This window comes from Excalfactoria chinensis, chromosome 2, assembly GCF_039878825.1.
Source record: "Excalfactoria chinensis isolate bCotChi1 chromosome 2, bCotChi1.hap2, whole genome shotgun sequence".
Lineage (NCBI taxonomy): Eukaryota > Metazoa > Chordata > Aves > Galliformes > Phasianidae > Excalfactoria > Excalfactoria chinensis.
In genome coordinates this window covers 123,928,656-123,942,586 of record NC_092826.1, presented here as the reverse complement: position 1 = coordinate 123,942,586, position 13,931 = coordinate 123,928,656, and the positions used below count along the sequence as shown (strand labels likewise).

The 13,931-nt window shown below is 33.7% G+C and overlaps 1 protein-coding gene across 1 annotated transcript in view; it reads right to left on the bottom strand.

The window, feature by feature from the left end:
* The window catches only part of MALRD1 (MAM and LDL receptor class A domain containing 1), a 192,771-nt gene that overhangs the window by 57,764 nt on the left and 121,076 nt on the right, over positions 1-13,931 (bottom strand). The window contains exons 29-31 of the mRNA XM_072329837.1: positions 10,654-10,782; positions 5,095-5,256; positions 2,494-2,651 (exon numbers count right to left, since the gene is read on the bottom strand). Coding sequence (XP_072185938.1) covers positions 2,494-2,651; positions 5,095-5,256; positions 10,654-10,782 — 449 coding nt within the window. The remainder of the gene's footprint in view (positions 1-2,493; positions 2,652-5,094; positions 5,257-10,653; positions 10,783-13,931) is intronic.

The window sequence follows — 13,931 nt, the reverse complement described above, 5'->3', positions numbered from 1 at the left end:
GGCAGTTATCACTGCACACCTTATTTGGATCAACAGGAAATACAGGAACACTGAAATTGTTTCTCCAAAGTCCATGAGCAGATTAGCAAAATTGAATCACCATTTATTGTTACACTGGAGAAACACTTGAAAATTGGTGCCACTCTTCTCGTCATTTCCTTACACATGAGTTTGAAGCAATAAAAATATAGCCATTTTTAGTAAAAGGGAGCCATTTTACATGAAAATTTATTGCACCTCGTTTCCTTTAGCATCAACAAGCATCAAGGTAGATGACTGATGTATTAGCATTATACTATCACTTTGAGAATTAACACTGGCTTTAATTTCCAATTGTATGACAAGCTCCTGGAATAAACTAATAGAAAAAGCATGCTGCACTTTAGTGAAAACAAAAAGCTTTCTGGCAGATGAACAATAGAATTGCAACTGGAATGCAACAGATGTTATAATAAGCTTGACTTCTTACTGAAATATCTCTACTGTTTCATTAAATACAACTAAGCAGTTATCAAAATGTGAAGAGAAATACAACTTTTTAAATTTACATTTGCAGAATCTACACAATAAAAATTGTATATATTTAGAATTATTCTTTTTCAGAGTATACTAAAATATCAGACTAGTCCTGGCTCTAATACTGAATAAATCTACTCTCAAAGGCTATCACCAATTACTTCTAAGGAAAGCTTATGCTTTGTACTAAATCATTATGAAATAATTTTCTTCTCTTGTTGGCTAATAGTTGACTGATGTCCCAAAGCATTAGTACTCAGATCTTTTTAAAATTACATTCATTCTATCTTAATGCAAGGAGAGTTCTTGTGTACATTGTAACCTTTTTAAAGCTAATAACAATAATACTCTATGCTTTTGCTTCCCTGTAAAAAATTAGAAAGTTTATGGTAATACAAATCTGTCACTGAAAAATGTATTTTGAATAAAGATGAGAAAGTACTTTTAATTCTTTCTCTAATCTCAATGAATGCTCCCTTTGTTGTGCTGAAATAGAAATATTTCCATAACATTTTTTCTTGCTTTACACTGTTTTGTGAAGCTCTACCATATCTACTTCTTTCACTAAGATATCCTTTATTTTTTATCTTTCTTTTTACAGATTTAGTCATTTTAATCATTCATCTCTGCATATATTCTCCCTCTGCAGTCTTTTCTTTTAATACAGATCTGACAAGAATATTGCAGAAAGCTGTATTTCAGATAATACCTGTAATATCAGCTGTAGTAGTGACATTATTTTATTCTAATGCATTATACAGATTTCCTATTACAATTTGACTTTTTTTCACCTCCACTGCCTGAGCAAAAATCTTCTCTGAGCTGCTGCTCTTTTATCTCTCTCTCTCTCTCTCTTTTTTTTTTTGTTTGTTTTTGTTTCCCCTACTTCTCCTTTTATTTTCTTTTCTTTAGATTTTTTTTTTTTTCCTAATCTTTTGGACTTTTTTTTTTTTTTTTTAATTATTATTATTATTATTCTTTAACTGATCTCAGTTCCTTTTTATCCCTGGTGCTTTAATGTATTTCTACATAAAAAGCAACACTGCTGATAGGAAAACTTATTTGTGTGCTGGATTAAGAAAATTCTTCATAGATGATTTTCTGAAATCAAAGCTAATCAAAGTTAACCAGTTTGATTGAAAGGGGTTTAAGAAAAATAAGGAAAAAAGTAAAGAAGACTCTGGCTGGCTGCCTAAACACACATAGGATTCATACGTCTACTTATTTACTAATTCTAAGTGTTCTGTAATGATTGAAAAACTTCAGTTTAGAAACTCCTTAAAAAAAAATCTTTGTCTACATTCTTGCATATTGAACTTAAAACAAATCTTTCATGGGTAATCTCAGAGTAGTTCCATTACCAGCAGGTCCAAAAGATAATCACTGTTTGCTTTATACTTCAGTTTAATCTGGAGTTCTCTTGACCTTTTCCTACTGTTTTACTTTCTTAATCTGAATGTGCAAAGTTTGAACATATGAAGGAATAAATAATGTAAACTGAGAAGAATGAGTTTGAAGTCATGGTGTGGTATTTACTCAAATAATAAAATTACAAGCTCTTTGCATAAAAATACTTCTAAAAAAAGGTGATGAATTATCACAGAATCAGAGATTCACAAAATCGTAGGGGTTGGAAGGGACTTTTGGTAACCATCTAGTTCAGCCACCTGCTAAAGTAGGTTCCCTAGAGTAGGAAGAGTATACAGAGTAAGAAAGAAAAGGTTTTGATAGTGATTAATAGTGAAATAGGCAATGTAAATTCCTGTATATGTAATATTCAAGTGAAATTAAGACTAGAACAAAATCATTACTGTTAAAGTTGACAGATTTTTTTGCATATTGGTGTAATGACAGTGAAGTTGAGGTGAAGTACAGCTAACTGCCTCTGAAATTTAGATCACTTCAGATGCAGAAACTCAAACACTACTAATGAATTATCCATATGGCATGATTTAGCAGAAGTGCTTTTTCTCTTACCTTTAAGACTCCTGTTTGCATAGAAGGAAACATCCAGAACCAGAATCGAACTCTGCAGACCCCAAGGCTGGCTGGGAAGAATTCGGTAGTGATTATCCTTGCTCTGCTTCCTTCCTCCTGGGCAGTTGAGTTTACATACAAAAAATGCTTCCCTTTACCTTAGTAAAAAGATTACAAAAAGTTTTTCAGTACTAATTTATGCTTTAGAGGATAATCATTCTTAACACTTCAGGTGCTGTTATCTTTTACGACATGCATGTATAACCAGTCTTGATAATATAGAGATGTTAAACCTTTGCCTATTTCTGTGTATTATATTCAATATTAATATAACATTCTGCAGACCTCACTTTGCCTTTTCAACCTTGTGTAGATACTCGATTCATATTTGAGTAATAAATTTAAATCATGTTACAAACACTGACACTCATTCACAGATGCTGAAAAAGTCATTAAGGTGAAGATTCTGTAAATGAATTCCAAACATTACTGTCCCAAACTAATCAGCTCTTCTTTAACAGTATTTAGAAAGTTAGCCAATTCTTTCTGTTCCTCTATTACATAAATGTAGGAAATATTGGAGCATGTTGGTATGCAGAACGAGTAGGTCTACTTACAAAACCTTACTGGCCTTAGAGATCATTAGATCAGAAATAGAAATATTTATTATGGATAACAGTCAAACGAAACCCAGAATTTGGATAATTATTAATCAGTAGTGTCTATCAAGGAAATAATCTATCATTGTCTTTGAAGCAATCATTTTAAAAATAATTTTCAGATGGGTTTATCTAGGTGTCATTTCAGATGGGTTTATCTAAGTGTCCTTTCAAGTTTCAAACTTTTTCGGAAAACAAATTTTCTAAGTTGAGAAAAAAATACCTGAAAAATTGTAGTTACCTGGATATACCATATTATTCATAGACAGAATATATGATATATGGCAAAATTATAAACATGAGAAGCAGTGAAAGTTAAATAAATCTGCTTTTCCAAGTGTTGAAGTCTGTAAGGTTGAGATGTTTTGCACTTGAACAGCTACATCCTTTGAGTGTTTAAATAGCTCACGGAAACTGTGGTAAAAGGTTGAAAGTGTCTTGTTTTTGGACAAGAGAAAAAAATACTCTATGGAAATTTATGGAAATGACAGTTTTTAAAAGTGAGACCTTAATAAGCTGCACCATGGCCAGATTGCATAATGTTAGACAGTTGAAACATAGCTGTTATCACTAAATGGTTTTGTATTTAAATCACAGGGTTTATCTTCTCCTAGAGACTGTACTAATGCAGTGAGTTGGTTCTGTTAAACCAATGTAAAATTTTCAGAAATTAACATTCTGAATGAATTGACACATATTTCTGCACATAACAGGGAGTCAGTATCCAGTCTGATGGCAATTCTGACAAGCGATTCCTTTTCATTATAGCCAATGTGTAAATTTCTTGCTACTTCATATACAAGTAAATTGCAAAAACAGGCAATTTTGTGAAAACATTTGCTGAAATTCTGTTTTCCTTTACCTCCTCTTTTTATTAACTTTGTTTTTCTTAAGATTGATAGGTAATTTCAAAGACATAAAGATCAATCAATTGAATTCAAGGAACTGAAATGGAAAACCATACTATATTTTATTGAAGAGCTGAGGGCTAGTGTTTCTTTTATCACCACTCTGCATCAAAGGAAAAGCAAGAAAGCAAATCAGACGACTGATTTGTAAGGAACAGCTTTGCCTGGGATAGGTGCATTAGTTTTTGTGTCTCTCTGCTCCATCCCTTTTCAAGAGAAATGAACTTCCGTATTTAGAGCCAATGGCAACACAGAGTAGCATAGATAACTGCTTTTTCTAAAGTGACAAACTTTGATTGGTGGCAGTTAAGCATTTTCCTCATTATCTGGCGAGTAGCTCCTGCAGCCGATGTAGGATCTGGTAAGTGAAAAGATTAATGTGTAGGACAGAAATGGCTGCAGCCAACAGCTGATGTCTTTGTTCAGTTTGGAATGTGAACCACCAAGAAACTTAAAACATTGAACTCATACTGATTAAAAATTCAAATGAAAAACTGCAGAGATTGTGATATTTCTACATTGAATATAAAACATTCTTCGTTTATAACATAAAAACTACAATAGGATTCCTAACTGTTAAAATTTCTACAATACAATGAAGAAATTCTGAAATAAAGATTGAGATATTTATGGGAGAAATTAAATTTCTCTCACATCAATATCAAAGAGGAAAGTTAAGACCTTACGCTGAACCTTATGCATTTCACATGCATCTGCACAGACTCCTCAGCTTCTCTTTAAGGAACAGTTAATGATTGCATGTTTTCCTGGAGTTCATTAAGACTGCACAATACTCCAGGAGAAGTAGATTATTTGAAACATTAACAGTATCAGTATCAGTAACTTAGTAACTTATGATTACTGCCAAGTATACCCTCTTTTTTTGGTATTAAAGTATTAGTATCTGTATCTTTCAAAACTATTCAAATAAACTCTTCATTAAATTTTTCATTGCAGACTTGTAAAAATATAGTGCTTTTATAGAAGCATGTTGTACAGTTTTAAAAGAGTTCTGCTGTATCCCAGATGGATACCTGGTGTGTGGTCTGTATCAGGACTCATTTGTCCACTGATGCCGCCACTGCCAATAGTCCAGTCAAAATCATCCCCAGGGTCTTGTGTTAATCCACATACAGATGTCCATTCTTGCTCTTGTGTTTCAAAGTTACAACTTCCAGGAATACTTGTGTAGTAACCTAAAAATATAAAAGGCAGTAAATTATCATCTCAGTTTATAAGAATGTAATGAGCATACTGAACTTGGTAATGGATTCTATTTTGTTAATGCCATGATTCCCCATTCTCCCATAAGCAGACATAAGTAATATGTCAATGATTAGAAACAACCAACCAAACAAGACAAACAACAACAACAACAAAACACAAAATCCACCAAACATTTCTTCCTGGGCAAGTAGAAACAGTTGGTGAAGACATATGCCCAAGTAAATTGTGAGGATAAATTGATAACATCCCCAATTTTAACTATTATTCAAGATGAATAAACAGAATGATTTTCAGTAAAATCTGAAGTAAAACTGAACTCCAGCCCAGTGTTGGTTTTCATGAACATATATGTTGGATCACTCTTGTTACTGTTATGTGTGAAGGCAGCCTTACAACGCAAGAGAAGCTCTAGCCATTAGGAACACCGGACTGAATTTAAAAGATCATTGCTAAACTTCCTGTTTCTAGATCTGTCTTTTTTTTTTTTTTTTTTTTTTCTTTTTTTTTTGAGCAACTTTTGAAGAGCAAATAGTCAACAAAATTGTACAAATGCTGTAGAAGACGTTATTCAAACACTATCTGAAATTCTACTTTTGCTTCTAAAGATCCTTTCCTTAGTTACAATTGCTCTTTGATTACTATAAACAAGGACTGGATTTTCCAAGAGCAAATTTTTCAGTTTTTTCAGGTTAGAATTTGAGCAGGGGCAGCTACCCGACATGCAAAGTGAGAGCACATACGTTGCCTGTAAAAGACATTGGGGAAAGGTTTCAAATAATTAATCATCATAGCCAGTCATGCATTTTAGAGGCAGGACTGACTAACCATTTCAGAACTCCAAATAGAATTAAAGAGTGTATTTCTTGTTGTAAAAATGTACTAGAACATTAACATAAAATTATTTATATACCACTGTATAGGTATAACAGATGGAGATACAGAAAAATACATATAAAGAGTAGGTTTAATTAACTTTTAGTCATCTGATTGACTTTTTCTCCTACTTTTTGCTTTAATGCTACAAAAAAGAAATGCTGCCATTTTACTTTGCAAACATAACTTATCATTGTCATTAATCTTTTGTCTGATCAAGATCTGCATACACACATAACCCCTCTGGTCTCTCATTTTGTAAAAAAAAAAAAAAAAAAAAAAAATGGCTAGGATGAAAAAAAGAATAATTTTGATCAAACCTTTATCTCAGTGGATGCTAGGAGAAGGATCTGAACTGCTCTGTAATGTACTGTGCTCTCTAAGCTTCTGTCATGAAGAAAGGGTAAGAGAGCTGGGACTTTTCGGCCCAAAGAACAGCACAGTAGGTGTCAGTGTGTAGAAAACTTTCTGTGAGAGTGTAAAGAAAACAAAGCCAGACTCTTCTCAGTTGTGCCCCATGTGAAGACAAGGTGTAATAGAAACAGACTGAAAAAACAGGAAATTCTGTTTAAAGACAGAGAAACATGTTTCTTAATTTTTTATCATATTTTACTGTTGGGCTTGTCAAGCACTGACTCAAACTGCTCACAGAAATTGTGGAGTCTCCACTTTTGAAGACATAATTTCTAAAATATGTCTTAACCTATTCTAAATATCACTTTCACAGCCCTGGATGAATTCCTCCAGTGTACACTACTTTGAGCAGGAGGTTGGACTAGGTCTGCAGAAGTGCTTTCCAACCCCAGTCATTCTGTTAGAGCTGTTTGCAGACTGGCCTTTGGGAATTGTGAAAGGAATACACAAATACACTGAGCGACAACAATGACACTGTATTACAAACTTAATGGAAACTCAGTAAAGCATAGCTTTACCACTAAATAGACTTTCGTGTAGTTCGGGCAAAGGAGGGAACCCATTAATCTCAACAGCAAGTACAATTTTCTCATATAGTTCTAACAAGACCAAAGTACAAATGTATTTAGAATTTATACTATTCATAGTAGATTGCCCAACTCCAGGAGTTTTACCATAATATCTTTAACAGGACATTCTTAATGCAATTACTAATAAATATTTATGAACAATATTTACAACATTGATGGAGTCTCCTGATATATATATTTTTATGTTAGGGGTAAACAGAAACTACTTAGAAGCCATCAGATGATTGTTCCATTTATCTGAAAAATTGCTTTCATTTCAATAATTCAAGTACTTCTCTAGTTGGTTCATCAGTGCTGAGGTTTGCTATTAATCAAACCTGGGTGTATAATTGAATGCAGTTCATGAAAATTGAAACTGCTTTCATGTGTGCATTTTTTCACTTCAGTACTCCCAAAGGGTTATCAAAAGAGAATGAAAATATTGCTATATTGCCTGACTGAATGGAACAAGGCATAGAGAAAGTAATTTTTGTAAGTTTTTTGTTTGTTTGTTTGTTTGATTTTGGGTTTTTTGTTTTGTTTTGTTTTGTTTTAAAATAGACTATCAGGCTACATGGATACAATTCATTCTATTCAGATTCTGTTGTAAATCCTGCACAGAGGAATTGCTCCTGAGTGGATTGTGGACCTTTGGCTTATTTAAGCTATACTGGTATAAAACTATAGTAGAATGTGAAATGAGCTGGACCTTGAGCTCTGAGAAAAGGAGAAAACTGTGGACAAATGTGTCCATAACCACTTGCACTGTACTTGGTTTGAGCACACAGATCTTTCTCTGTCTATTCTCTCTCTCTCTTTTTTTTTTTTTTTTTTTTTTTTTTTTTCCCTTGAGTGTGTGTGTGTACAACTAAGAAGCTTTTGTTGCCTTTTTCTTAAAAAATGAATTTTCTATTCCTAGACTGGAGTCTTACTCCAAAAGTAATGCCTTCTCTTTATTTCCTTAGAAACTACAACGGGTACATGAGCATAATAATGCTATTGGATAGAGCAAATTCTCATCTACAAAGCACCTTTTTTCAGCATAGTTACCACCATTTCCACCAGCCATGAACAAGAGTCTGCGTGTGTCCTTGTAAAAATCTGCACAAGCAGAGATGACCCACTGCTACTGTTGCACCTGAAATGCACCACTCACTGCTCCTTACTATTCTCCCATCCACTGTTTGATCTCCATAAATGTTCAGCAAGCATCAATGAATGTCATTGGGTAGAATTCAATTCCACATCTTTGCTTCATACACACTTCCATGTCAGACTTCTTTCTGTCAGACTGCCCCTCTGCTGCCTTCTTTTGCATGTCACAAAATGTAACAGGATATTGGTGGGAAGTTTAACCACCACTGCCATACCAACAACATCCACCTCTGATACTGTGAGCCAACATAATAGAATAGGAGACATTACTTTCAGATGAGCCCTTGTACATTCCACTTAAGTGGATTTACTTCATAATTCTAAATATACTGTGGACAATGTTTAAGAGTAGATATCAAGTAGCTAGTGGCTCAAAACAACTGAAGTACTGTTTTCTGAGGGACTGAAGATTAAAAAATAAATAAATAAAATATTTAGCTATTGGCCACTGATGATGTTTATTCCATTCTGTAGGGTATATGCTTAGGGAAAGGTGTCTTTATACAAGTGTCAGACCTCATTTGTGAGACTAAGATATATCAGACAGGGTAATATTATACCTGAAGCTTATCTGTGTATTCTGTATACCAGATTACAGTATCTCTGTTCCTCAGCAACAGCAAGACCTAAGAGTGAAAACATTTTGTTGAGACTACATATTTTCCGTCTACTGTTGTCCCAGAATTTAAAAGGGTATTTCAAACTATTTATTTAAAGTGAATGTCTGTTTGTTTGTTTGTTTGTTTCTCTCTCTCTCTTTTTAATTTTTTTTTTAATTGTTGTGGAGGTCTTCTGAGGTATTGCAACCAGGAGCTTGGGGCATTTTGTACTGAGGTGCCCAAAACTGCACTCAGAACACAAAGTGAGGTCACATTTAGAAAAAAAGAAAAGCTTATGCTATTACAGCACCTCCAAAAAACACACCATACCTCCCTCTAGGGAAATTGTTATATATTCTAACAATATTTACACAATAAATCAAGTTCCTCAATAGTTTTCTGAGAATCATTAAAATGCTGTTTATTTTGCACAGAAGTTCAACCTTAACTGGGTATCTGTTTAACTGTGTATTTATACTGTATTTACTTTGTTTAATAACTGAAATAAATATATATATGAATACTGTATACAAGAAATACGCTTTTTTTTCTTTTTTTTTCTTTTTCTTTTTTTTTTTTTTTTTTTCTTTTTCTAAATCAAGTTAAAAATGATGGCTTTTTAAATCTAAGAAAATCACTGGAGCACAAAGCACTGTAGGAGGTAGCAACTGGAAAGAGAGAAGATCCAAGTTACACTCCTGCAGTGACAACTTCATGTAGGGTTGTAAAATTACTCTCTGGCTAAAACAATGTAATTCACACAATTGGATAAAGGGTCATTATTTCTGTACCCTGTCCAGTCAAAGAATTTAGCAGCTACATGAGAGCAAACACCTTTGATTTTAAAGGGAGCACTCAGTGTTGATGGACTTCAGCTTGGTCTTCACGGTTTCAAAAATGAATCTATGTATGTGATTCATTTACTTTCACTGCCTATCAAGATTGCTTTTGACCATGTGTTCAGTAGATAGAATTTGGAACTTCAGCTTAAAGATTAAGAATCAGATTTATTACTGAATTGCACGGACTGTTTAAGCTTCCCGCTCCAAATGCCTAGTTTGGAGAGTGACTGTCAATAAACAAAGAACTGGAGCAAGAAAAAGGGTGCAAATGAATTTCAAAGGTGAACTGAAAATGCTGTTAAATTGATCCAGATTTTCAAAACTGAGCTGCGTCCTTCCATCTCAAATAGTGGTACCAAAGAACACCTCAAATTTTGCCTCAGCCTTCACAAGGATTCCAAAAATATAAACAGACTGAATCTTGTCCAACTGCTCTATAATAATGTAAAGGAAGAAAATGCTATCATATCTCTGTAGTCACAACAAGAACAAAGAACAGTGAATACACAGTAACAACATAAATTAGATTGCAAAGATAGAATTAATCTGAAAGATGGGCTTGTTTACACATAATTGCTTTTCATAGGAGAACTGTGTTATTGTACATTAATTTGCTTATTCGTATTTTTTTTTATTCAATATTGACAGCTCAAAATGCTTTCAGCAATAAATTAGTTTGTTTTCAGAGTTAATTTCAACTGTAATCTACTGATTTTATTTCTTAAATAAAGCTTTGGGTTTTTTTTTTGTTTTTTTTTTGTTTGTTTGTTTTTTTTGTTGTTGTTGTTTTTTGTTTTTTGTGTTTTTTTGTAATAATCGTCTGGACAGTTGCATGAATCCATTTGAGGTATGCTATGGAATTAAAAGTTATAATTTTAATTGGAGATAGCATTAACACGCAATGAGATACTTACTGCAATCAGTCTCATCTGATAGGTCTTTGCAGTCTGGTTTATAGTCACAGACCAGTTGAGATTCTATGCAATCCTCATTTGAACACACAAAATCAGTGAAGGCAGGACATTCCCTGGGATTCTCTCCAGCTGAAACCAACAGGACATTTACATCAATGTTATAATTAAATCAAAGTATTTTATTTTATTTTATTTTATTTTATTTTATTTTATTTTATTTTATTTTATTTTATTTTATTTTATTTTATTTTATTTTATTTTATTATTAAATCAAGTTTTTAGATTTATCTATTACACATCATGACTTTAGTGTCTAACTGCTTCTGATAGATGTTATTTGGTCCCACTCTTTTAATGGTATATCATACATGCGCCATTAGGCATGTCTTGGCCTTTCCCAAAGCTTGCAGGAAGAATGTCTTGCCTGGAAAGAAATTCACATCAGCGTGAGCATGACTGTTCCCCTCCATGTTTGTTGTATATGTTTCTTAAAGTAGAATCCACAAGATGTTAAAAAGCAGGTAAGTTATCTATTAACGGTTTAACCTAACTTCTGGAAAATCACTAAAACACTAAATAGTTGAGATTGACAGGGACCTCTACAGCCATCTAGGTCATACCCCTGCTTGAGCAGATGCAGCTAGAGTATGTTATAGAGTAGATCCAATTGGGTTTTGAATATCTCTATAGATGGAAACTCCACAACCTTTGTGCAAACTGTGTATGTGTTTGACCATCCTCATAGTAAAAAGTGTTTTCTTGTATTCAGATGGAATTTCTGGGTTTTTAATCCATGCCCATTGCCTCATGCCCTGTCATTGGAAGCTGCTGAAAAGAATTCAGCTCTCTTTCTTCTATTCCTTCTCACGCACTGGAAATAATGAACCAGAAAACCAATTTACTTCTTTAAGTCACTCTGTGACTTAAATTTCTTAACAATATAAATTACGTAAAGATAGAACCACTGGGGCACAGTAATTTTTCACATTTTATTTCACTGAATATGACATAGGTACATTATCACCGTGCAGAAAAGACACTGAAAGTCCGTGGCTTCTGATTTCAATACCACAAGAAACTAACACTGAACAGATTTTAGATAAGTAGAAACTACTATTATGCTAATCCCTAAGCCAAATGAAATGGCAGTACTTGAAAAACAAAATACAATAGAATATCATTTTTCAATGTAGTACAGTGTGGAATGATGCAGGAAAAGAACCATATAGTCTTTTAAGTAGCTTTTAAGAGACCAATGGAATTGGCTTGGCTCATATATCACTAAATCCTACAAAAGAATTAATTAATTAATTAATTAATGATAACTACTATAAGAACATGCATTTATGTGCAGTCACATTTGTTCCTAAATATTTTGCTTTGTATAGCCAAATTGTCAGTAAAGACAAAAGTTTCCCCCCTAAGAATATAAGTGTGTTTGTATATATAGAAAATAAACAAGATGGACATGAACAAACACATGCATACCACAAATAAATTTCAATTCTTATCTGGATTCATCACAAGGTACATATTTACATTTCGCCATTTCCTATGCCTAAATGATCTATGAAAGAGTAACTCACGTATTACTCTGAAAACGTGTAGGCATGACAAAGTTCACTTGAGGATAGTGGATGAATACATTAACATAAAGTCAGAAACTTTGTTTCCATTACCAGGAAGAAGATTACCTATTAAAGAATATTACTCTAGAAGTTTCACCCTTCACTTTTTTTTACAAACTTGTGCAGGATTTATAACATTTCTCTCTTTCATAATATCTGAAAAAAAAATGTTGTTGAAAATACTACCCAGTGAACATTACTCTGGAAGTTTCACCCTTCACTTAAATTAAAATGTATGAATTATAAGCTCCTAGAAGGATTCATTAGACCAGCAAGTCAACTATACTTAGTTCTGTGAAGTTCAGCATTTATGGAACACAGTTTTCATCAAGCTTGTCACTTGCTTAACCCAACTGTTCAATACCCTTTTCTGCATGACTTTTTATATAACATTAAAGCTCCATTAGTACACTCATCAATAGTGTTTCTCTCTATGAATGACCTTGGCAATCTTCTGCAGGGAAAGCTAGAAGAAAAGTTTCTACTGATGCAAGCTAAATATTGTTTCAAATAAGGTTCTATTGGAATAAAAAACAAACAAAAATAAACACATTGGGAATTCTACTTAAATAAGTTTTGATAAAAAGGCCTGATTTCATCTGAAGATATGCACTGTTTACAATGTAAACAGATGATCTAACATATTATATTAACTCTAAAGAGAGAATTTTGTCTGTAAATACAAAATTCTGTCAGTGGTTTTCCTAAAGATGCTCAAGGCCAGTAGGAATTTGGTTACTAAGGCCACCAAATAACTGGAAGAATAAAAAATGCATCCAGAGTTCTGGGAATGTAGAACTGGCTCTGGTTTAAGCAATGCAAAAGATCAAGCAAATAAATAAATAAGTATTTTCAATTTCTAATACTGATAAAATGGAACATAAGAACACACACTAGACAAGGACAAGATTTTGGAGCACTGCATCCAGATATGGAGTACTCAGTACAGGACAGATGTGTACCTGCTGGAGGTCTCCAGAGAAGGGCCGGGGAAATGATCCCAGGGATGGAAAAACTCACCTAGGAGGACAGGCTGAGAGAGCTGGGGCTGTGCAGCCTGAAGAAAAGGCGGCTCTGAGGAGACCTGAAAGTGGCCTATCAGTATTTATAAGGGGGCTGTAAGAAAGAAGGGACAGACCCTTTAACAGTGTCTGTTATGATTGGACAGGAAGAAAGCTTTTCAAACTAAAAGAAGGGAAATTTACACTGGATTTAAGGAAAAAGTAAGGGTTGTGAATCACTGGAACAGATTGCCTAGAGAAGTGATGGATGCCCTGTCCTTCGAGACACTCAAGATCAGACTAGACAGGGCTCTGAGCATCTGATCTCACTGTATGTGTCCCTGTTCATTGTAGGAGAGTTGGACTAGATGACCTCTAAGTGTCCCTTCCAATTCAAAAGATTCCATGATTTTATATTTGTTTAAAAGTGAAAGATTGGCCTTTGTACAGGCTGTAACAGAAAGATAAGGAGCTCATTCACACACTGTACTGATGTAGAAAGCTGGCATTTTAATTCTAAAAAAGACATTAAGGAGAAGCACTGAGAACTGAGGAACTGAGAATGTCTTTATTCCAGATTTTGTCCTTTAGTAGCCTGCTGATTTTAACATGGAGGAGACAGGGCAAAGAAGTCAAGTGATCCTTTTGC